This window comes from Trachemys scripta, chromosome 5 (genome assembly GCF_013100865.1).
Source record: "Trachemys scripta elegans isolate TJP31775 chromosome 5, CAS_Tse_1.0, whole genome shotgun sequence".
NCBI lineage: Eukaryota > Metazoa > Chordata > Testudines > Emydidae > Trachemys > Trachemys scripta.
In genome coordinates this window covers 23548705-23574701 of record NC_048302.1, presented here as the reverse complement: position 1 = coordinate 23574701, position 25997 = coordinate 23548705, and the positions used below count along the sequence as shown (strand labels likewise).

The following is a 25997-nucleotide window of genomic DNA, read 5'->3' as shown; positions in this document are numbered from 1 at the left end:
GACAAAAATGGGAGAAAGGAAGTATTATTGCTGTTGTTGGAGATGGAGAACTGAGGCACAAAGAGATTAAAAGACTTGACCAAGGATCCACAGAAAGTCTTTAGCAGATCTGGGAACAATTCCTGGTTCTGCTGAGTCCCAGGCCAGTATCTTAACCACGTGACCTTTCTTCCAATCTGAAGGAAGGATGTTACTTCTCTTGGAATTTGCCATTTGTGCTCCAGAATCTAATAGCTTTAATTTAATATCACTATGTCTCTATCCCTCGTGGTTGCAAAGAAAACCTTCAATATGTGAAAGGTGGGTTGATAAAGGAAGACTGCTGGAAAATATTGCTCTGAGAGAAGTGAAAACTGACCTGTTGGTCCCAATGGAGTGTTAACTCTTGAACATAGTAACATGTTACATGCCAACATTGCTGTGGAATGGCAAACAGTGGGAAAGTATGGAGTGGGAAAAGTAATAACTGTCAGGGTATGAAACAAGGAATCCAAATCTCCTTCCTTGGCCTAGGTTTAAAATTGCTTTTGCCCTTGCTCGGAAGGGGAGGAGTTGTAGCCTTTTTCAGATCCCGGAAACCTTAAGTATCTCCTGGTTGTCAGAAAACAAAGCAGACTTGCTTTCCTGTGTTCCAAATAACCCAGCTGTCACCACCCATGTAGCTGCCCAAACTGCTCCCAACTCTGACAACTTTTACAATGTTGCCAAGTATCAGAGGGACAGCCGTGTTAGTCTGTATCCACAACAACGAGGAGTCCGGTGGTCCCTTAAAGACTAACAGATTTATTTGGGCATAAGTTTTCGTGGGTAAAAAAACAAACTGGGTTTTTTACCCACGAAAGCTTATGCCCAAATAAATCTGTTAGCCTTTAAGGGGCCACCGGACTCCTCGTTGTTTTTTACAATGTTGGTAATTGATTCATACGAAAACCTGCAGCACATTGAAAATGGAGGGGTGTTATAATAAAATGAAACTAGTATCACAATATATATCAAGGAATATTGTGCTGGACTTGGCTAGGGGAAAAGGTTTGTAGGGGGAATGCTACTTAATTCAGAAGTCTCTGCTGCATCATTTTGGTCAAATGTGTAATGTAGAGAACATTGCACAGCAAAGTCGTTTGGTACAACATCTTCTTTGCTTGTCCTCCACTCAGATTTTTGTAACATTTTGTATGTGCAAAACTGGCTCAGCTGTTTTTGCTGTTTACAGATATGGAAAACCATTTTTTCTCCATATTTTCCCATTGAAATTTTTGCTACATAATTCAAACTTCTAATTTGGTTTATTTTTAGTAACCTTTATTGAGAAAGAAGGGAAAAAATAAAAATAAATTCATTATTTCTAAAGGTATGATCACATAAAATTGGCAAAGATGCACATTACATTCCCCCCCCCCCCCGAGTTGCTTACATTTAGGATGAACTGTGGTGATTTAGCAGCGCTTATTCTTTTCCAAAATAACTAAAAAATAAAATTGCTTTTAAAACCTCAGGGAAATTAAGGTCCCAGTTCAACAAAGCATTTATGCGTGTGTTTAAGTGTTCACTGAAATAAGGACCTACGTGCAAACATTTGCTTTAATGCAGCTTTGAAGTTTGGGGGAAAAAAGCACTGAAAAGTCAGAAAATTCAAAGTTAGGGCTTCCCTTGTCATGCTATCCCAGATATGTTGTACATATTAAGTACTCGCTATTCCTCTTTAAATACAAACCTTGATATGTTAGTTGCTTGTTTTAAAATCTGTGTAATAAAGTACAGAATGTGTGGAATGGGGTTTTTTACAGATTCAGACTAACACGGCTACCCCTCTGATACTAAAGTACAGAATGTGTGGAATGGGGCTTTAAGATTGTGGGGGAAATGTTAATGGTTAGAATTTCCTGACTTTTGAGTGGTTGACTTCTAAACCTGAATGCTGCATTAGTACTACTTGGGAATTTTGTAGTCAAAAACACTTCTTACATTAAGATTTGTTTTCCTCCATTGCACAAGATACTGGTTTGTTACAGTGTTCCTTATAGGCAGTGATCTAGCTTACAATGGTTTATGCAGACTACATAGATGTTACTAATAGAAGTAAAGGTAGAGAGTGAGGTGAGAGTAGGGGGATACCATGTTGAGTCAAATTCATAGCCAACCAGTCTTTCTTCCTATAAAAATATCTGTGTAACTCATTTTGAATATTCAGCTTGTCAGCTCATTATACTTATGTCAAAGAAAAAAATGCTTAAAGCTAAGAGATATGATTCTTTAAATCATAAATGCTGACTTACTATGTTGACTTCTATTCAGATGAAAGTGAAGGGTGCAACACCTTTGACTTGAATAAATGAGCATTTTTACAAAAGAAAAACTCTGCAGTTGAACGTTTACTGAATCTGCCATAACGTATCTGGCCTACTCCATTGGGGCCGGGTTCTGCAATACGTATCTTCTGTCTGGAAGTATTGGAAGGATATAGTCTGTGCTGCATGAATGCTAGAGATCTTCCTCATTTCCTTGCTTACATGGCTTTCCTTACTACAAAGCAGGATTAGTTTCCCCTCCTTTTCTCTGTATGACAGGGTAGTGTTAACTTTAGCAAAAATGTCTTATTTATGGAAACAAAATATTAACAAAGAAACTTAAGATGAATTGTATTTATGTTCACTGTCTGTGTTTGGTGTAGGAGCAATAATCCCTTGTGTGTTTCATAGCCTTCCTTTTATATTTCCTCAGAGTATATATACCCACATTTTGCAATCTTTTTTTTTTTCCTCTTTCCCAACAGTGGGAAACGTTTATTGCCTACCATGCAGCAGACTGCTCTGGGATTATCTCTGAAATAAATCCAGTACAGAGACTTGATGTCCTTTCAGACAAAGAATGGATTAATGGCTTATTGTATTCATATGACTAGCTTTTTCTGAACCTGGTTCATAAAATGACTTAAAGTTTTCATCTCTCTCTAGATTCCTTAAAATGTACAGAATAAATTAGATAGGATATATTTATCTGGAGTGAGTGTGGCAATTTCTCGCTCATGTGTATTTGTTATGTGAGCAGTATGTATGAAGAAAACCATGAAATGTCCCTTAAAAACAGTAACATAGAAAACATAAGAAGTGCCATGGATCAGTCTCATGGTTCATCTAGTCCAGTATCCTGTCTCCAACAGAGTACCAGCTGCTTCAGAAAAAGGTAGAAGAAACCCTGAAGAAAGCAGCTGTGGAATAACACACGGAAAAGTTTATTACCTTTCATTAGGTAAAGATTGTCAAATGTCAAGTGTGGTAACCCACACACTAAACAAGACAACAGTCCTGTCCCATAAAAACCACCTTTTGGCCCCATTGCTGGGTTTTAATTATTCATAGGGCCCTACCAATTTCAGGGTTCATTTTGGTCAGTTTCACAGTCATAGGATTTTTAAAATTGTAAATTTCATGATTTCAGACATTTAAATCTGAAATGTTGTGGTGTTCTAACTAGAGTTCCTGACCCAAAAGGCAGTTGCGGGAGGGTTGCAAGGTTATTATAGTGGGGTCACAGTATTGCCACCCTTATTTCTGCGGTGCTGCTGGCAGTGGTGCTGTCTTTAGAGCTAGGTAGCCGGAGCGCAGTGGCTGCTGGTTGGGAGCCCAGCTCTGAAGGCAGTGCCAGCAGCACAGAAGTAAAGATGGCACGGTATGGTATTGCCACCCTTACCTCTGTGCTGTTGCCTTCAAAGCTGTGCCCTTGACCAGCCGCCACCACTGTCTGGCTGCCCAGCTCTGCAGGTAGCAGCAGCAGCGCAGAAGTAAGGGTGGCATGATATAGTATTGCTACCCTTACTTCTGCACTGCTGCTGGCAGGACGCCGCCTTCAGAGAATTTTCTGATTTGTGGATATATATTTACAATTATGCTACTGGACTTATAAAAAATGTTTAGGTAATGTTATGTTATACTTGATTTGTCCAATTAAAGTAATACATGGGTGCATTTTGAAGGAGCCATTCATGTTAAAGATCCATATGTTAAATCCTGTTTGGGAGGGATCGAGTGATATATACAATGTATCAAGCCACAGAATCATTCTTTAGAAATGCATTAAGGTGCAACAGCCCTTATGGCAGGGTCTCTACTTAATTTTTGATGATGTAGTAATCTCAGCTAGGGATGTGAATTTTTTTTTCTTACAATGAGGCTTTTATTCAGGGAACTGGCATAAATTATGTCAACAAAAGCACACTTTTGCCCGGTGTAAGCTGCGTCTATAGTAGGAGGGTTTGCTGGTATAGCTATACCTGTATAACAACACTGGCATACTTTTTCTATTGTAGATGAGGCCTTAATGTTCTTTGAAGCCTTCTCACAGTGGAATGACTGGAATGAGAGAGCCTAGGAGGAAAGGTTTCAGAGTAGCAGCCGTGTTAGTCTGTATCCGCAAAAAGAACAGGAGTACTTGTGGCACTTTAGAGACTTACAAATTTATTAGAGCATAAGCTTTCGTGGACTACAGCCCACTTCTTCAGATGCAGACTAAATTTGTTAGTCTCTAAGGTGCCACAAGTACTCCTGTTCTTTTTCCTAGAAGGAAAGCAGAAGTTTCAGTACTGAAACTAGTGGTCTTAGTTTGCTGCTCTCTTGGAAACGGTATTGGGTCTGACAACACCTATGTCAAATGAAACATTGGTCTGTCGTAAAGGGCTGGTGAAGATCCCTATTACCTTGTTGTGAGGAATTTTTTTTAACCTTTTTTTTATTCTTCCGAACTTCTGTCCCATTTTCATTGAGGAATGTGGAGGCTTCTGAATGTCAGAAACCAGAGGTTCCTGCTCATAGTCCTTTTAGGTCGTGGGGGCTGTTCTGCATGAGATATGAAGTTGAAAAGTTTTTTGGGAGCAGCGATTTTTGGGAGGAGGGGGGAAAAGTTAACTTGAGTCACTGCAAAGTGTCCTAAACATAGGAGAGATGACATGGTACACAGCTGAATGTTTTCCATGAAAGCTTATGCCCAAATAAATGTGTTAGTCTGAAAGGTGCCACAAGGGACTCCTCTTTGTTACAGCTGAATAAGGTGGTTTCTGCTCTGTGAAATCATGACTTGAAATCTGTGGTCTGTGTCAGGAGCAACACTGACATATTTATAAGGGAAGGGCGGGAAGCACTGAGGATTAATGTGATTGTACAGTGTTTTTATCATAGAATGTGATATCTAAATAGTGGTTATAATCTGGGGAGGGGGGGGAGTTATTATTATTATTACAAGACTTTTTCGGCTTGATTCTAAGAGAAGGAAACTTCTTCCTTAGGATGGAAAGTTGGGGATGTGCATCCGTAGAGTGAAGGGAGATTTTGGTGCCAAGACTTCTTCTTAAAACAAAAGAAACAATAAAACAAACCAACAAAAACACCACCCACAACTTAATTTGTGAAATAAGAATTCTTGACTGGAATTCTCAGATGTATGGTATTTAGTACAATTTGTCATGCACTTAATTTTCATATTAATCCGTTTTATTTGGATTTCAGTTATAATTGGGTGAAGACCAATTAGAGACATAGGATTCACTTGAATATTAATCAGCTTTTGTTTTTTTAAGGAATCAGTTTATTTTTAGATTGAGCAAAATAATCCATCTCAGGGCTAGAAAAGCGTGTAAAATCTTTAAAGAATGTTTGATTTCCTCTGGGCATTCACGCATAAACACTACAGTGCAACCATTGTTTTCTGAACATTTAGATGTAAAATGCTTCAATTGTCAGGGTCATCTCATGTCAGCTTAAGAAAGCAAGAGTAGAAGTCCATGGAAATAGTTTGATTTGCTTTCAAGCCCATGATGACTGCTGTGGCAGCAGGGAATTGCTGTCTTCTCTTGTGGGGATGGAGTGCTGAGTTTACAATTAGCTCATCTATAAGACTGAATAGGAACAAGATAACTTTTAGCATTGTATGGTTGCTAATCAGTGGCATAACATCAAATGAACACTGCACTGTAGTATTTGAGAGCAGAGGAACAGAAGTAAATAGGTTAAGTGATGCTTATTAAACCTTCCATAGAATAGTTACCATGCCATTTTATTTAAAAAAAAAAAAAAAAAAAAAAAACTATTTAGAGAAAATTCCCGTGGACTTTGATGGAGCTGGTGGGGCTCATAGTTTAGGGCCAAACGTTATTGTTTTGTGTTCATTTTTTAGAAAAATGACTTTATAAATAATGTATTTTTGATGTTTTGTTGAAATTTCAGTGTCATCTTTTTTTAATGGGGAGAAAAAAAGTTTAAACATTTTCTACTGTGTTGTTACCTCGATGCCTCAGCGTTGTGCTTAGTGCAGGTAACCCAGAATGTGAAAGCTTTTTATTTTCCCACCCTCTAGAAACGCAAAAGTGAAACTAATACTATGTACAGCACCAGCCTGCTCAGAAATCAGGTCAGTCTCTGTGGTGGAGAAATTAATTATTCCCCCCCCCCCCCCACCCAGAAAGCATCTTTCCAGTTGTTTACTCTGAAATCACCACTGTGATCTCTGAGCACCTCGCAAAGCCTCAGAGTCCTACATATGGTTTCGTTTCCTCTTTCTACAAAGGTAGTGAGTTGATTTTTTTTAAAATTGGTTTTGTGTTTTGGTTTTGCTTTTTCTGTGCCACCTCCTCTTCTCACTCCCCTCCCCTTACTTGTATCTTATTTCTTTGTGTTGTGGAAAAGCTAAGTCAAAGTGAATTTTATGCTTGGCTCTGAAAGCGGTGAGTCCTGTGTTAATTCCATAGTTTTGGGCTACTTCCTGAGAAAATTCAGTCTCCTTTCTTACAAATTTCACTTTCACTGATGATAGATTCCTGAATTTCCTATAATGAATCAATCCTCTGGTATCAAAGGCCCGGTTGTCAGATAAAGATGTGTGGATTGTTGATTTCAGTGGGCGTTAACCCTAGTAAAACAACATATTTAATAAAGAATGGTCTTCAAAATCTTGAGTTATGATTTTCCCAAGCCACTTATTAGGGATGCTGTTACTGCAGAGTTTGAAACTTAAGTAAATGGCTTCCTCAATGGTCAGACTAAATTATCATAACAGTCCTGTCTTACCTTAAAATCAATTAAATCAAGTGTTTGTTTGGGGTTAATGCAAAAATAACATAGTTGAAGAGAGAATTAAAAAGTAAAGCCTTATATATGTGCTTAACTTTAAGTAGTCCCATTGAAGCCTAGTCCTTGTGAAGTTAATGGGAATGTTCACCTCCTTAAACAAAAGCAAGTCTTTCCAAGGTCTGAGCCTGATTCCCTAGGGTCCTGATTCAAAGTCTATAGAACAGGGGTAGGCAACTTATGGTAACACGTGCCAAAGGTGGCACGCGAGTTGATGTTCAGTGGCACTCACACTGCGTGGGTCCTGGCCATTGGTTCAGGGGGCTCTGCATTTTAATTTAATTTTAAATGAAGCTTCTTAAACGTTTTGAAACCTTATTTACTTTACATACAACAATAGTTTAGTTATATATTACAGACTTATAGAAAGAGACCTTCTAAAAAGGTTAAAATGTATTACTGGCATGCGAAACCTTAAATTAGAGTGAATAAATGAAGACTCTGTATACCACTTCTGAAAGGTTGCTGACCCCTGCTATAGAAAGACTCCCATTGACTTAAGTTGGCTTTGGGTCAAATCCTATTTCATTATTTAAAAAATCAGTTATTTTTGAACATTGTTTTTAACCTGGTATTGTTACAAGAAACACAAGATTTCTGTAACTGAAAGAAACTACAGAGGGAAATGTAATTTTCTTTTTTTCCACCAGTTTGCTTTTTTTGTGCATTTGACAGATCTTTGTGTTTAGTAAGTTACTGTTTCCCCTGTGTAGCGGTCAGTTCTCTAGGGCTGGTGGGGATCTTTCACACAAGAACAGGTGGGAGAGAGGCATTTTAAAAATAAGAAAATATGATTGTAAAACCTCAAGTTTATGGGGATGATCAAGAGTAAGTGTCATATCTGTATTTAACTCATTTTTAACAATTGACTAGATTTCAAGTTAATAGTGCATGTCCATTTAGATTAAACTCTAATTTGCTCCCAAATCCCCAAGAAACTGCAGTGTGTTAGATGGTGTAAAAATCTCTGCAGGGCACTGCTGGACCATGCAATAGTGCTGGTGGGTGCATGGGTTGGATGCGTGCTGAGGACTGAAGCTGCGCAATCTGAACTTTGGTTAATCAAACTGTGTAAGGTGCCCCAGGGTTGTACTGTACTGTTCACTGTGCTGTTGGTTCCTCAACCCTGAAGCACTGTGAAGAGGTGCCAGCTGGCTTCAAAGCCTGTGTTCCTAGTCTGCGGCCCCTGTAAGAGTATGATCCTGCACCACTGAAGTCACGGAAAGCTTTGCCATTGACTTCAGCAGAAGTAAGATCAGTCCCTAAACCAGAGACTGCCTTCACTTCCGCTGCACTACTGGGTAGAGAAACCTAGAGCATAGGCTTTCCAGATCTGTCTGGCTTCCCCAGACAGCTGAAACTGTTTATCCAAAATGATTAGTGGTGCTTTAAATAACACATCAAACACAATAGCTATTTGTGCCGTATCAGAAGGGGGAGGTGCTGGTGAATTCTGTGGCAGGAAACAAAAATGTGGTTTTATACTCCAGGGGGCTGTTGTGGGTAATCAGTTTCACCAGCACCTCATGCACTGCATGTTTGAGTCATCACCTTCTTTTGTTTTCAGTCTTTTTTTCATTCAGACAATGCAGTAAACCCATGGCCTAGCTGGAAATACAGGAGCAGCAGCAGTGCCTTTGCAGGAGAAGGGAGTAGGTAGAGGAGACGAAAATATGGTCTAGGAGGAATTGTGGAAAGGTATTGGAGGACAAAGTGGGCAGGTTACCAACCTGGTTAAAGCAGAACCTGGGCACAAACCTTATACACTCAGCCATGCCAGTTAACCTGGATTTAAAGCACCACAATCTTTGATCAGTGTTTTGTAGGTAGTATCTGGAATAGGCAACACTCAGGTAAGAGCCTGGACTAACTCTGTAGGGAAGATGTACTTTTTATGACAGCTGCTGCTCTCTTGGGGTTTATCTGTGTGCAGACATGCAGGAAAGATAAGGCAAATCAACTAAAGATGTAAAATCAATGTGCATAAACAAAAGTGCAGTAAAACCCTGTGTGGATAATCTCATTCAGTAGTAAAGTTTTTGTTTGCTATAACTTATCCTCTTCAGAGGAGCTACCGCGCTCTAAGGCCACTATACTCCTAAATAAAAGCATCCACACCAGGGTTTAAACATGCTTTCATTTATGCACATTGACTTCACTCCTTTAGTTGATTCTCCTTAACGTTACTGAGTGTCCCTATATACACAATGCCCTTGGTTTCTGGTATCTGGCCTAGAGCTTTCCCCAGGGTTCCTCTGGGCTTTCATGCAGGCTCCTATCATCAGTAGGGACTGAAGCATGCAGAAGATAAGCTGACAGCAGTGCTTGAGCCTTCTGTTCCCCATAGAGTTCCTGTCTGATTCTCCAAACTTCAGTGATCTTCATCCTCCTCCTCATTCTTTTACTCCCTTTCCCAATGGCAGGAAAGTCCCCTTACTTTCTTTTATTCATTCGAAAGGACGCTGGTGAACTGTTGCAAATGGTATTGCATTTATGTGACTCCCCCTGGGTCGACAGGATTTAGGGTTTAGTAAACAGTCATGTGTAATATTGGGTAAGAACATTTCAGACAAAACCAATGTGAATCTGGGGGCATCTGACATAACATTGTTATTAGTTAGTTTCACTATCTATTGGTCTTGCTTTGTATTGGTAGCAAATCTGCACTGTTAAGATTAATAATAGGACTTTGCATAGGAAGAAAATCACGTAGCATTAGACTGATGCTGCTTCATGAATTGTTAAAGGAAAATGTTCTGTGCATAAAACAAATCCTTGGAGAGCAGACCTAGAAGACCTTTTTCCCATGAACTCTTGATAAAATGATAAATTTCCAGTGCACCAAAAGTTCCACTATGAGAGAGATTGATTTGGATGAAAAAATAGATCTGTCAAATTAACGTACTTTATCTGCCGCAACATTTAAACCTCTTTCAAATATGCCCACCATGCCCACCCATGTTGACAGTTTGCCAATAGGACAGCATGTACTTGGGTTATACATTTTTACATAAATTATTGTTCCCAGAAATAAATTCACGCGACCTTCCTGTTTGCTTTTACATGCATCATCCATAATGAAAGCATAGAAATTATTCGCTGTTTGAGTTGAGTTTAGCAGCAGTAAAAACCTAAAGTAACCTAAACTAAAGTCTCCCCCTTCCCCCCCCCCCCCCCCCAAGAGAGAGGGTGGCCATGAGCCATATTTTAACCCTGTGTGGTCCACAGACATCCATTCATTAAACAGAAAAAAACATCTTAACCTTTTAGAAAGGATCTGTTCAGGTTCTTATTACCGGTGCCCATCACCATAAGAATGCCCCTCTCTCTCTACAAATCAGAATATAAAATTTGGGCCTAACAAGGTCAACTCCTGTTAGATGTTTTAACAATTTTCTACCATACATTGCAGAACATTACCACATAGTAACAAGAATAACAGAGTTCCTAGAACGTATCTTGTTTTACCAGTATATTTCTGGATTCAGTTGTGGACTAGTTTATTTTAAGAACATGCAGGAAAAAAAATAAATTCTAGTAATGTTAAGAGGAAACAGTTTAAATACAGGTAATAGATTGTAGTTGAGGATAGGCTGCCGTTCTGGCCTCAGCTTGCCTTGCTGTATGCAGATGATATAACTCCTATAATATGCAAGGTCTCCCCCAGCTCTGAAGCCTCTGTTGGAGTAACTAGACACATACAGGTGAATTGAGGACAGTACAGTAGCCTTGAGCTTAATTTTCTTTTGTTTTGTGGTTTTCAAATAGGTCCTGCATGTAAACACAGTTTTGTTGTTGTATTTACAGTTGGGCTTTATAACATTCAAGTGGCAAGAGCCAGAACAGTTAACCTTTTTTGTTTTTGTTTTTAAAAAAGCGCCAATTTATTCAATAGAAAACAGCTGAGATTAATCTGACTTTTTAAAAATAACACTACCTTCTAGTGCGTATAGTTACCTGGCATCTTAATAGTTCTTTAGTGGCAAAGGTCTTAACTAGTAACCGAACAAAATTAGCAACACAGCCAGTGGGATAGAATGCATGGGTTGAAGGCTCAATCTCTAGTGCCTTCTTGCATTCCTTGAACTTTTCAGTATGCTCTCTTCATGTTAAAAATTCATCTGAAGTTAAACACGGTATAGTTCTTACTTATGGTATTCTTAGTTCTTACATTGATGTATTTTCTTTTTAGAAGATATACACATTCAAATGTCCTTTTGATTGAAAAATGTCAGAATATTTGCTCAAATATCAAATTCTTATAAAAAAAAAATGTACAAAGCTGCAACGACTCAAGCCAATATTCAGCTCTACCCTGTACGATCAATATAGAGAAACTGGCTGTCTGTTCTGTACAGGATATCGCAGAGGAAATTCTAAACAGAATGTGACAGAATGTGACAGTAGTAGGCGTTCAGATAAGCAGTGGGGTGGAAAGTAGTGATGCAGGAATGAACAGAAAGGTCTGTAACACCTTAATGCTTCCATGAAGGCAATTCACTTCCATTCCAGTTAATATCTGCATCCAGATCTCCTTTCATGATCTCTGCACAATCTGTATGCTGTTACTGCTGCCAACTTTAAAAGTGCTCATTTGCTTCATCAATGACACCCTATGACTGGTGAAGTATGGCCAGTTTTGTCTTGACAGCAACTGCTCTAAACTACTGTATATATTGCACATCTTGCAAAGAATCCAGTTAAGATGTATGGATGTGGGGAGTGGGGAAAGCGAGGAACCTCTTAATGTATTGTGAAGTATATGATTTTTTTTTAATTAATTGTAGCAAATGTTTTTTTTTTAGGCTGGAGGAGGACACATTCTGTGTCATGTATCAGAGGGGTAGCCGTGTTAGTCTGAATCTGTAAAAAGCAACNTGCTGCAGAATACTGTTATATTTTAATTCTTTCCATTAAAGAGGTATAGGCATAAAGCAGGAAAAAGAAAGCAATACATACATTGCCAGGAGATACAAAATATATTTTAGAAAGATTAAACATATATTGCGAGAAGTCGGAAAAAAAGTATTACAATACTTAATCTGGAATTAAACTAATAAAATGAAAAATACTCAGAACGTGCAATGGCTAATACATAATTGGTGCCAAATTATGAGGTATTCACCGTAAGGTTAATTTCCAATACTAATTATTTTTTTCATAGCTAGAAGATCTCTTACTATTAAATCATTAACAGACACACAACTGGGACATTTCTATACTTTTGTGAAATATGACACAGAATCAGAAGGTCCTGTGGCAAACAGAAGTACTGGGAGCATAAGCTTTCGTGGGTAAGAACCTCACTTCTTCAGATGCAACTTCACTTGCATCTGAAGAAGTGAGGTTCTTACCCACGAAAGCTTATGCTCCCAGTACTTCTGTTTGCCACAGGACCTTCTGATTCTGTGTCATATTTCACAAAAGTATAGAAATGTCCCAGTTGTGTGTCTGTTAATGATTTAATAGTAAGAGATCTTCTAGCTATGAAAAAAATAATTAGTATTGGAAATTAACCTTACGGTGAATACCTCATAATTTGGCACCAATTATGTATTAGCCATTGCACGTTCTGAGTATTTTTCATTTTATTAGTTTAATTCCAGATTAAGTATTGTAATACTTTTTTTCCGACTTCTCGCAATATATGTTTAATCTTTCTAAAATATATTTTGTATCTCCTGGCAATGTATGTATTGCTTTCTTTTTCCTGCTTTATGCCTATACCTCTTTAATGGAAAGAATTAAAATATAACAGTATTCTGCAGCAGTGGTCCAGTACAGTTCACAATAGTGTAATCATAGTGTTTTGGATTATAAATGTAGAATATTGTGGTCCTTTCTATTAAATAAGAAATGTAACATTTAAATGTACACTAGAGGGGTTTGTATTAAGAATTCCACAACCCCTCAAAATCAGGCTTTTTTTTTTTTTTTTTTTAGGACCCTAAATATGGATTGAGGTGGCCAACTTTAGGTTCTCAAGCTTGGAAAATTTTGGTTGCATTTTGTTACAGTTTAAAAAGTTCTTGGAATGCTGAGTGAATGAGAGAGAATGGGACCTCAGGCATCTCTTCCATTTGTTGAATAACATGACTGACTTTGGGTTATCATGCTGTTAAGTCTTTCTCTCTCCCCCACCAGCCTCCAAAGCAGCAGCACTATTCCTGTTGCCATGACCTTCTAGCTGTGGTAGGTCAACACAAAAGGGTCTCCTCATGCCAGCTGAACTGAAGTTGTATCTTCCTCTTCATTACTCCTTGTGTTGATTACTGAACCGTTACTGGTTGCCAGATGAACTTTTGATCCGCTACAGTACGTCATTTGTGCACCAGATAGCACTGTGCCATAGCTGACTGCCGGTGCCTTGATCCTTCTCATTCTGGCTTCCTCCCGACCCCCTTCAAAATGCCCATCAGAGTTGTGCAAGGTGTGAGACACCAGCAACCTCTGTGGTCTTTAAGGCACATGGACTTGGTCACCAAGTTGAATCTGCGGGGTTCACCACATAGTCGCTATCCTCTGTCAAGTAGGTCTGTGCAGAATTTATTTTAACATACTTTTCTTGAATTAGGGACTCCCTCTCTCCCCCAACACATACACCTGCCCTGGATTGGTGAAGTCTGTTTTAGAGGAAGACTATTAAACATCTGTCTTCTGCTTCCCTGTTTGTCTATGATGTTTTTTTAACTCTACATATGGGGAAATGCTTGAAGATATATTGGGCTTGATCATGCAAACCACTGAACATTGTTTCTGATCCAGCAAAGCATTTAAGCATTTTTAAGTGTGTGAGTAGTACTATTGATTTCTATTACTCATGTGCTTAAGTACATTGGATTAAGCCCATCAATAGCATTATTTTGTTTGGCTTTTAACACGCAAAGCCAAATCCTTTCCAGTATTTGTTATCTCTCTCTGCTAGTGAAGAGAGAAACACTGTCCTAAAAGCACCCACAACCACCATCAAATTACCAATAGAGGACTGAATAAAGGAACTGCTATACAGGAGCATTGTATTAGTCCATGTAGTCCAGCATTCAGGTTCTGCCACTAGCCAACACCTTGTGATTTAGAGGAAAACAAAATGCCCATACTGTACCTGGACAGTGGTACAATAATTAATTTTTTCTTGCCCCTACCCCTATAGATTAACTTATGCCTCCATGAATCATGAGAACTATTAGTCCTTGTAATAGGATTCTAGTTACTGTAACTGCAGATACGACTTTCATAGATACACATTTTAAAATCTTATGATGTGAGTCTGTAGTATCTCCTCCCCCCTTTCCGCTTCATGGAAAATGCATATTGTCACGTTGTCTGGAGTGTCTCACAACTGAGAGTGGTAACCTCAGGGCAGACTGTCAGAAAACAGGGCAGACACCCCAAACTGGTGGTATGTTTTATAATTAGATTTCACCCAGCCAGTACCAGATGTGAACTCCTGGATCACTATTCCAGTCTTCCGTGCAGTCACATCCAGTCCCCTTAGATGCTTCATTCTATCTTGTCACTCAGACAAACTGCACTTAGTGATGAATGGTCCCTTACACCAAAGATCACATCACATTTAGGTTGCTTCCAGTGCCAGGAGATCAATCACTTCCCAGATCAGTTGATACTCTAGATCTTACTCCAAAGATAACACTGGTAGCCAATTCTATGGTAAATTAGCTAAAGGTTTATTAGCTAAGAAAAGGAAATGAGAATTATTGAGAGGTTAAAGCAGGTAAAATATATGTACAGGTGAGTCACAGTCTGTAGTTCCTAATGGTAGCAGAGTCGTAGTAATCTGCCAGTTTCTCTAAAGTTTCTCAGGGCTACCCAGAATAACTCTGGGGAACTCCTTCTCAGCTTGAGCTGACAACTTGGTCTGACAGCATCACCCACACATACTTGCTGTGTGCTTTTAAATATACTTCACCAGTAGGCACCTGTAACTAAGGTGTGTGTGGAGGGTGGGGGTGGTAATATGGTTCTCCGAGGAGTCTGCATCATTCCCTAATTGAAATTTAGTATGAACGTGTCATGAAGAAATCCTAGCTGGAGCGTGTACAAATGGCAGTGTCAGCCAGAAAATATGCCTGGTGTTAAATCTAGTTTCTCTTGGAGAGTAAATTTTTACAGTGTTCTCTCTAAAGGCTGTAAAACTGCTCATAGGGATGGAAAACAACATGTCATATTTAATTTTCTGAACCCACAGTTCTTCAATAGAGCTGCTTTATGATTGTTGATTTTTTTCTTTTTCTTTTTTGTACTTCAGGATTTGGGTTTTTTTAACTCTCTTCTTCTTTGGACAACAATTATTTTTTCCCTTTTCCCCAACTCTCTACAGAACTGGCAAGGAAAGTGCTTGCTTCTGGGTGGTAATGGTGGTTTAATGTGTTAGTAAACATGTTGAAACAAAACAGAGATTTACATTCTTCATTCTGAGTAATATTCTTTCCACCTACATAAAGCCCAGAAATTCAAGTTCTATATGGGTGGGGCGTGAAAAGGTTAGGGAGGGGAACTCGTGCGGGTTCAGATACCACAGTGATGGGCACAGGAGAACAACCTGAAAAATGAAACACACTCACACGCATGCACCCTTCCCACCAACCCATGGCCAGGGTGCAGGGCAGCCTTGACATCCACTTGACATTGCAATTCCAGTACTTCTGGGCTGAAATAGCATGTGTAGCCCCTCTGTGCTGGTTGTACAGGACACCAGGATCCCTGGGTTCTTATAAGTGCAGATCCATGCCCCGTCCTGGGCCCACAAATTTATCTTCTGTTCAGACCCTGTCTAGGCTGATTAGGGGAGACCAGTTCTGCAGAGTGTTGGAGGTTTTAAGACACTCCCACATGGTCGTTTAGCTAGCTGACCCCTTACATCCCACAGAGGATCAGCATGAAAGTGATGCAGAAATCCTGGTGCTGGCCCACCGCACCAGGGGAGAATTTGGTTCTCAGAACCAAATTGTAACTTCAAGTGGCTCTATCTTTATTTTCAGTGCAAAAAAAAAAAAAAAAAAAGTTTGTGACTGAACCCTGTAAAGTAAACATTTTAATGTGTGTCTGATGCAGATGGTGGCAGTCCATTAATTGGCAACAGTTCTCTTTACCACTTGCACCTTTTATTGGTGGTAACGTGTCCTTCAGTTTTTTCTATCACAAGGCAACCTATCAGAGTACAAATATTAACCTAAAATGTTCTCAAGAACACAGGTTTGACTTTTCTCTTTACGGGGGTGGAGGTGGGGGCAGGGGGAAGGGGAGATTCTCCTGCAGGGGCATATAATTCCTCATTACTGTAGCTATTTTACATTTGAATGTATCTATTAGCGCAAGAGTAAAAGCGGATTGATATTCCCAGAATTGCTTGTACTCTTATGGTAATGGCTATAGAGTCAAATGTGAAATATCTTAGAAGACACAAGTAAGATCCCTTCACAGTAAAGTAAGAAAACATAGTGCTGTCACTCCCCAGTTCTGAAGTGTTTTTTTCCGGTGCTATGGGTGTTTCAGCTGCATGTTCTTTACTGTACCAGGAGAAGTTATCTCCTGTCTCCTGCTAGCATGTGAGCACTCTGCTGACCAGTCAGCTGGAAGTCATGAATGTACAGAATCGCACTGAATCCTCCTGATGATTTCACAGTAGGGAGTTACGGTGTAGAAAGCTGAACCAGGCTCAAAAACCCAACGTCTGCAGGCCTGCACTGAGTTAATCAAGGTGTGTGAACTCACAGACAGGGTGAAAAGAGAACTGACCATTGTTGGTTTCCTCCTGCCTCATGTAACAGTGTTCCGCTTTTGCCACCAATTAACCCATTAAAATAGTGAGATCCTATACAGGAAAAGCCAACTTGATTTTCAGTTACTCTATTGTAAAGGCCAAGGGACTTTGATACTTGAACTAGGGTGAGGACCTAATTCCTTGTCTGTCCACTATTATGTTATATTTTCAGAATATTTTTGTCAGGCGAGACCGTTGCATTTCAGTGTGATGACATGCATGTTTTTAGAGCTCGTGGGGCGTTGGCCAGTCATTGCACTGGGAACTAAGGGCTTGTCCTCACTTAAAATGGAAAACGACTGGGGCAGGTTAGAGTGACTTACGAGTGACAGCATTGAGGACCCCTTGTTTGCTAGCATTGCTACTTTTATTGACTGGAGGTCAGGAAGAAGCTCTCTTTCTGGTGAAGAGCGGCAGCTTTCTGACCTCATTTAGTTAATACTTGAGAGTTCTTCTCCCTAGCCGCCTCCCTTCCATAATTATATTGACAGCCAGATGTTTTGGTTTGATCCCTACGCTCTCAGTGAAGGGTGAAAAGTTGGTTTTAACCACAAGTTGGTGATTGCAGCTACTCGACAAATGGAGCTTATTAATTTATTTCCTGATTTCATTTTTTTTTTTTTTTTTTTTTTTGCTAAGGCTGATGCTAGTCAGGTAGGAGACAGAGGCAGTATGTATAAAATATGCCTTTTGCTACTAGGATAGAAAACAGTAAATGAGAAACATACACATAAATAAGGCAGGCTTGTTCTCTCTGGCCAGACGTCAGGTGGATACTTTGAAGCAGTGTTCTGTCCTGTCGGTTGACATTTTTCAGTCTTTGCTATCTTGGTGCTGGAATGAGAGGGCTTCCTATTAATTTTTTTTCCACTGAGCATCCCTGTGTGCTGTAGACCATAACCATATGTCACTGTGCATCCGCTGACTGAGTTGGTATGTACTGTACCTTCTACATTCGTGTGCTTGAGAGGTATGAGGCATTGTCTTCCTCTCACCTCCCTGGCTGTATCCACATTTAGGGCAGGTCTGCACTTAAAATGCTGCACCAGTGCAGTGGCACCACTTTGGCGCTTCAGTGAAGACGTTACTACACAGACGGGACAGCTTCTCCCATCAGTGTAGTTAATCCACCTCCGCGAGAAGCAGTAGCTATATTGAGGGGAAAAGCTCTCCCATCAACATTAGCGCTGTCTACACTGGGAGTTAGGTCGGTATAACTGCGTTGCTCAGGGGGGTGGATTTTTCAGACCCCTGAGAAACGTAGTTATACAGATGTAAGTTTATAATGTAGACCTGGCTTGAGTATTGTAGATACTGCTAGTTGGTTTTGTTACTTGCTGTGCTCTGTATATATTCAACGGGATATTTAAAACAAACTAATTTCTGTGCACAAGCCATAACGTCTGCTCTGTGCTATATAATTGGCAAATGTTAGTGACTCTGCCCCAGATCTCCATTCACACCTGAGGTCAGTCCATGGTTTTAGGCACACTGCAACACAGGAGCCTGAGGCTCTGTTCTTCTGCTGTAACCCTGTTCCCCACTTCGTTGTAGTGGCAGGAGGCAGAGGCATTCGCCACTCCCTGAGGTGTGAAGCGGCAACAGCATGGGGCCTTCCTTCCCTCAGAAGTAGCAGGAGTCCCCCACATCTCCAGAGAGGCAGGGGGACCCATGTCACTTACCTTAGCTGCTGGGGCCTGGCTTCTTGGGTGGGCCAGGCCCACTGCTCTCTCCTCCTGCCACACACAGGGTCCTCTGCTGGAGTGGTTTTGAGAGGACCCCCCAGAGCAGTGGAACTTGGAGTTAACACACCATGAGGTGCATGGGGCTGCGCATCCCCCCCTCTCCCCACAGAGCTGCTGTTTCAGGACGGCTGCAGACTGAGGCAGTCGTCAATACATCAGTTACACTTAGGTAATATTGTCACACTTTTCATCACAACTAGAGGAGCTGGAAACTGTCTTTAAATGAAAGCTCAGAGTCTGATGTAATCACATGACTCAAGGAGCTGGGGCTTTAGGCATTGACCTGTATTGTCTGTCTGTGCATTAACCCAGCTCCGTCTCTGCTTCTCAGTCCGGCGTTGCTTCTAGCAATTTTCTAACGCTACCTGGCAGGTCTGGGTGCATTTGATTTGGTAAAGGTAACGAAGCAGGTCATGAAGCTGGGGGGAGAGGGACACCCTGTTGGTCAAACAAGTCAAGTGCCTCCAATTACTGAGCTTGGTTTTCCTCTCTATGTAGTTTATCACAAAAAAAAGGTTAATGCAAAGCTAACGCTCAGAAGTGAAGACATGAACGTTAGCCGGAAACACAGCAGTAACTAGAGTGAGGTTGAATGAGCGCATGACAGGATGTTTCCTTCCCCTCTCCTTATCTACCCCAGTGATTCATGGCAATTCTCTGTCCAGGAGTGCTAAACTGCATTCCTTCATAGCTGTGATAGAGCAGCTCCCAGTCATCCAATAGATGCTGCTATTTATGGATAGAAGCCTCACCTTTCTTCGCCCCACCCTGATCCGCATTCCCTTCAGCAAGGAGCTGAAAGCCCCAGCTTTGTAAGAGCACTCTTAGTATTAACAACCTCTATTTTGGGGGCACATCTTTAGTTTAATCAATGTTTTATTTACTAGCTTCCACAAAATTTATAGTATCTGATCAATAAATGCCTTTGCTCATCTTTGATTTCAGACAAAGTGTTCATGTAAATTAATGGAAGTCTCTCTCTCTCTCTCATTTTAGCAAACCTTCCCCAATGAAGTCCATTGCGTTGAAGAAATTTTGAAGGTGAGTGCACCACTGCAACTCTTCAGTTGTTTAAAGACAGATACTTGTGTAGTGAGTCTCTTTTCACCTGAACTTATCTTTCACTTTCATTAAAAGGCAGAATTGGGAGAAATTGTATTGTGCTTCTGTTGCATCAGACCACAATGTAATTACCAGGATTGTTTCGTTGTGCATCCAACAGAATCTAAAAGTAATGTCTCTGATAAAATACAGAAGATTTACAAGCAACATAGAATAAATACTATGAAACCAACCCAGTCTGCATTTTAATTAGATGGTTGCTATTTTTGAATGCAAAGCCTGCTTTTCCCAAAGATGTTGAACTCATCAGTGCTTCCAGTTCCTGCTGGCTGAGAGAATGAGACTCAGAGCATGTCTTCACTAGCAACCTTTAAGGGCTGCCGCGGCAGCGCTTTAACATGGCTGTGTAGTCATGGCATCAGCGAAAAGCCACCCCCGGGGTCATAGCTACCAGCGCTGGTGCACTGTCTATAGTGCCACTTTACAGCGCTGAAACTTGAGTGAGAAAGTTTCAGTGCTGTAAAGTGGCAGTGTAGCCAAGGCCTTAGAGACTGGAGATCTCACCTCTGCAGATCAATGCAGAACACTGCCATTCAGCCAGTCCACATTCATGGCAGCTAAGGGTCTGATCTTGCAAAGCTAGTCCAGAAGCCTGGCATTCCTGCATTTGGCTCTACAAACTTCTAACAGGGTTATCCCACAAGAAGATGGTCTGTTTCATAAGAAGTGGTAGAAAAGTGTGAAATACAGACAGTAGGCGCGTTAAGTGGTAGCCTCTTCCTACCTATTGTATGAAAATGTATTTGTTTCAGAAGCTAGTCAAGTTAATTTTGAAAAGGCAGTTCAAGGATTTTAAACCCTGGTCCAATGCTCTGTGTCTCATCAGAGATGTATATTTCTACCACTCATTTCCCTCAATGTTGCTTCAAAGAGTCAATATTCTGACCCTTTAGTCATAACCAGGAGATGTAATCAGGGCACTGTTTCATTTGAGACCCAATCCTACAAACACTTAATACCAGGTGCAATATTTGTTACCATTGCATAAGGGCTACCCTTTTCCCTCACACTTTAGGAAATACACTGTTTTCCTGAGTGATAACAGATTCTGATTATCCCTGCATCCGAAGAAGTGGGTATTCACCCATGAAAGCTCATGCTCCTATATGTCTGTTAGTCTATAAGGTGCCACAGGACTCTTTGCTGCTTTTACAGATTCTGATTAGTATTAATACTGTAGTGCCCAAAGGAACCAATCATGGTTAGGAACCTAAAGTGTTAGGCATTGCACAAATATATGGAGACATGTGGTCCATGCCCAAAAGAGCTTGTAATCTAATTTTGAAACAAGTTGCAACAAGTAAAGGCAACAAACCTCTGAGGATAGGAGAAGCAGCAATGGACTAAAATTGCAGCAAGGGCGGTTTAGTTGGACATTAGGAAAAACTTCCTAACTGCCAGGGTGGCTAAGCACTGGAATAAATTGCCTGGGAAGGTTGTGGAATCTCCATCATTGGGGATTTTTAAGAGCAGGTTAGACAAATACATGTCAGGGATGGTCTAGATAATACTTGGTCCTGCCATGGGTGCAAGGGACTGGACTAGATGACCTCTTGAGATCCCTTCCACTCCTGTGATTGTATGAAAGAATAGGAGTGAAGAGAGAAGGAGGACAAAGGTAATGATGATATGATCCTACATTTACTTGGGCTAGCTGTGATAAGAGGCTCATAAAGATGATAATAAGGTTTATAAGGTCTGTTGAAGGTTTATAAAATACTCTGCCTCTAGCTCATGCATAGAAATCTCCCTAGACAACCTTAATGGATGTTTGTAGAGCCAAATATAACAATGTGGACTTTTAAAATGTAAATCTCTTCTGCACATTAAAATCCTTCCTTGAAATGTGATTTGGTTGGGAAGCAAGAGACATGTCAGAGCTTTCCTCATGTTGCTCCTGGTAGAGAAGATTGTGTCAGACTGTGGTACAAAGGGGAACACTTACGCACAAATAATTTACCTGTTCATTTGTGTAAACTCTTTGTCAAACTACAGATGTTTGTGTTCGAAGTGATCTTTCTGCCATGCTAATTTCCTTCGGTCATTTCGGCCTCCAATGAAGTCAGTGCCTGGCGTTATACTTTTTTTCCGTGAGGAACAATTGTGATGACACCAATTCAGAATGATGAGTTTAAGGCTGAGGAAAGAGGAGAATATGGACTGAGGAAAAGGGAAATTCTTGTTTATTAAACGCAGAAGTGTCTGTTGGAACGTGAGATAAGTAATACTTCTGGGGTGAGAAGGAGAGAATGACCAGCCCTATGGATTTATCTTTAGACCTTGGAATGAGTAATGTCTTGAGGGTTCTAAGATCAGGGACAGGAGCTAAGTAAGTTCCATTTTTCCTGAGTCTAACCAGGTTCTTCTAACTTCTCGAACCCCAATGTTCCCTGAGGCCTTTTCTAGATGAGGCTGTAACTCTGCTAGTTGAGCATGCGTTAAAGGCAGAGCCTTGTCTAGACTAGACTTTTCAGACACATTAATTAGAACAGTAGCTAATGTTTTCTAACAACACACTTTTAAAATCCTAGGTTAGACAAGGCCTGAGTGCCACAAGAGGCATTATTCATTCTCTACCTTACCTGCTAGTCCCTACCAATTCCAGTTGCTTCTGTGCCCTGCTGCTTCTCAGGCTAGGAACAAGCACCAGAAGATGGCACCTAGCAATGGTGGGAGGAGGGGAATATCTGGAATGCAGGTGAGAAGGGAAGAAGGATTTCTGAAGAGCTAGAACTGCATCAGGATTGTTTCCCTCCTAGAGTCTGGGCCCAATCCTCCTGGATTCAGCTTGCCCCTCAGTTACACTCGTCCCCAACGGTGACAGGAAAATCCTTGAAACTGTCCAGTTTGTAAAGCATTTTGAATAGCTCTATTGCTCAGTTTTTAAATTGAGACTGCCTCTATTCCTAAAAGCAGGGGTAGTCAATTTAAATTTTTTGTTTTTCAAGGTCCAAATTTCTTGGTCAAGGTATAATCAAGGTCCAGACTCTAGAGAAACACTTTTCACACTGCAATGATGATGATGATAAATAAGTAAACAGATTTGGCTGTCCATTCAAAAGTGTCTGGTGGTCTAGATTTTGCCCGCGGTGCGCCTATTGACTCCCCCTGTCTAAAAGGGATGTGCTAGTTCAACCACAAGTTGTTGGATCCAATACAGTAATTATTGGATGAAATTTTATGGCCCATGTTATGTAGGAGATCAGACGAGGTGATCATAGTGCTCCATTCTGGCATTAAAACTTATTAATCTCAGCATAACCGGCTTCTGAAGGATTAAGTCATACCACAGGTACCTGGAGCAGTGAATGCTCAGTTTTTAATGGTGCCAATGGAGGCAGTTTCAGCTCCAAATCTGAGTGGGTTGCTTAAAAGCAGATAATAAAGAGAAGATCAGTTGCAGCCAGAATTCGCTGGTTGACCCCCTGATATTATGGAAAGCCTTCTAAAATGGCATCAGTTATTTATCCATTGTGTCACCATCAGTGACTGTGATAATTTCCGTTATAGGGAAGTCCTGAACTTTGAAAGCTAAAGAGCTTGCATTAAATTTTTATTTGCATCTGCCTTTACTACATGTAATAGCTAAAATGTATTAGGCCCCAATCCTGCAAACACTTAGACATATACTTAACTTTACACAGTCTTCAGTGGGACTGCTCCTGTGTGTAAGTGTTTGTAAGTTAGGGGCCATAGCTTTGTATTGAGAATGACCAGAATGTAAATTTCGCAGGAAATGTTTTCTAAATAATCTTCTAGCTATAAGCAGGCCCATCAGGGACTTTTCAGTATATTAATATGAATGGTGTGGAACTTCACCTGGGGATCAGTAGTTTAAAATCTATCTTTTTTTCTTTTAATTCTTTTCTAGGAAATGACCCACTCATGGCCACCTCCCTTGACAGCTATCCATACGCCTAGCACAGCTGAGCCTTCAAAATTTCCTTTTCCAATAAAGGTAAAACACCAACAACTTCCCCTCCTACCCCACATACTTTTTAATGTGTAAGGCCTGGTCTACGCTTAAGACTTAGGTTGACATAACTGTGATGCTCAGGGATGTGAAAAATCCATCTACCCCTGGTGTTGATGCATGGAAGAATGCTTTTGTTGACCTAGCTACCTCCGTCTGGGGAGGTGGAGTTTCTACAGTGATGGAAAAACTCCTTCTGTTGGGTTAGTTTGCATCTACAGTCTGGGGTTACAATTCTCTAGTTATGTGGCTGTAGTACCCATTGTGCGGACATGATCTTAGAATAGAGCTTTCAACTAAGATACATGTTCACCTGAGCTCGTCTCTTTCAGTACAGCAATTGGCTGTTAGATTTTGGTTTTATTTAGAAAACGTAGTTATGAAATGAAAGCAGGATGGATTTTAAATATCAAGTCGCTCGACCTTATTTTAAACCCATCTTTTTGGATCAAAATTAGGTTAGCTTTTGCTTCTGAGTAATTAGGTTTGTTTGGGCTCCAAACTTGTTGTAGGTGTCCAGCTGTAATCCTCTCCTACCTTTTTTATTTTACACTGAAGTCTCTTTGTTATAAAACACATCTTGAGCAATAGAAAAACTTGGATGAATAATCAAGAAAAGAAAAACCCTATGTTTGTCAGGATCTTGGTCTTCAAAAATAATTCATGCTTTCACAAAGATTTGCAAGGTCTCATCTGTGTTTATAGCATAAACAATAACTACTCTTTATTATCACTTTAAAAGTGTCCTCATAAATGTTTACCAAACTTTTTTTTCACTTTATTTCAAGATTCAAAAAATAATATACCACTAATATATGTACTGTTGACATTACTAGTACAACTCCTTCTTGTCCAGGATAAACTGTCTCAGTACATCTTAGGGCTTTGCATCATTACAAAGACAGAAGATCAGCCACCAAGAAGACAGATTTTCATATAATAATAGGTAACTCAGTTTAAACCGTTGGGCCTGGTTTTTCAGAAGTGCCAAATATCCACAAGTCTATTTTAAGTTCTTCAGAGTTGTGAGTGAGTGCTCAACACCTCTACAAAATCGGAGCCTACCCCTCCAGAAACAAAATGCAGATAACTGCAAGCAGACAACTATTATAATTAATACTATATTAGGTTTAGTGCTCTGAAAGAACTGAAGAAGAGCTGTGTGTAAGCTTAAAAGTTGTCTCTCTCACCAACAGAAGTTGTTCCTATAAAATATATTACCACACCCACCTTGTCTCTCTCAACTTTTTATAAACATTTTAATTTTTAACTTTTATTCTTTCTTTCTTTCTAGGAATCCCAGCTTGTTGGATCTGTAATACAGAATCAGAGTAAGTAAAAGAAAAAAAAAAATCCAAACCAGACTTGATATTATAAAGGGAGCATCCATACGGGGTGCGGGGGGGTGGGTGGGTGGGGGGAGGGAGGAGAGAGAGAGAGTGAGTGTGTGTGTGTGTGTGTGTGTGTGTGTGTGTGTGAATGAGACATAGGGGAGAGATTTTCAAAAGGATTTAAGTGATTTAGAAGCACAAATTCCAGGACTTTGTTGAGTAGGGATGAACTTAAGCACATACTCAAATTTAAGCATATGCTTGAGTGCTTTGTTGAATTGGGGCCTTGATCTTTGTTATATATTTATTTCATGGATATAAAACTATACAATATTAGAAAACTGTCTTGACTGGTCAATAGCCAGGGTGTTATGCTGGATCAGCATCATATGTCTGTGAAAATTCCTGACCCAAAGATCAAGTTGTTTAGAAACACAAATAAAAAGTCAGTGCAATAAAATATGGCACAAATGAGGTAGACAACACCAACTGTGTTTCTTTGGTTTTACAGAGCAGTATGATGCACCTTCAAAAACATTGCCTAATTCACAGCAAGGAACATCGTAAGTAACCAGATTCACTTCTTGGTGATGTGTTCAGTGAGCTGCAGTTATGGAATTATGGTGGGCATGATAGGCGCCAACTTTCCCCAGTGCCAGTGAGTGCTCACGCCCCCTCGGTCCCGCCCCGACTCCATTCTTTCCCCACCCCTGCCCGCCCCCATTCCAACCCCTCCCCCAAAGTCCCCACCCCAATTCTGCCCCCTCCCTGCCCATATTGGACCCCTGCCCCAAATCCCCGCCCTGTTTCACTGCACAAGCGCTGAGAGCCAGGGAAAAAAAGTGGGCATGCGGCGCGCTCAGGAGAGGAGGTGGAGCGGAGGTGAGCTAGGCAGGGGGGCGGGGAGCTGCCGGTGGGTGCTGAGCACCC

General features: G+C 40.4%; 1 protein-coding gene across 7 annotated transcripts in view; it reads left to right on the top strand.

Moving 5' to 3' along the window:
* AFF1 (AF4/FMR2 family member 1) overlaps window positions 1-25997 on the top strand; it is a 170827-nt gene that overhangs the window by 93726 nt on the left and 51104 nt on the right. For all 7 annotated transcript variants that reach the window (XM_034770707.1, XM_034770708.1, XM_034770706.1 and 4 more), the window contains 4 exons: window positions 19638-19682; window positions 23635-23721; window positions 25031-25067; window positions 25579-25630. In XM_034770707.1, coding sequence (XP_034626598.1) covers window positions 19638-19682; window positions 23635-23721; window positions 25031-25067; window positions 25579-25630 — 221 coding nt within the window. The remainder of the gene's footprint in view (window positions 1-19637; window positions 19683-23634; window positions 23722-25030; window positions 25068-25578; window positions 25631-25997) is intronic.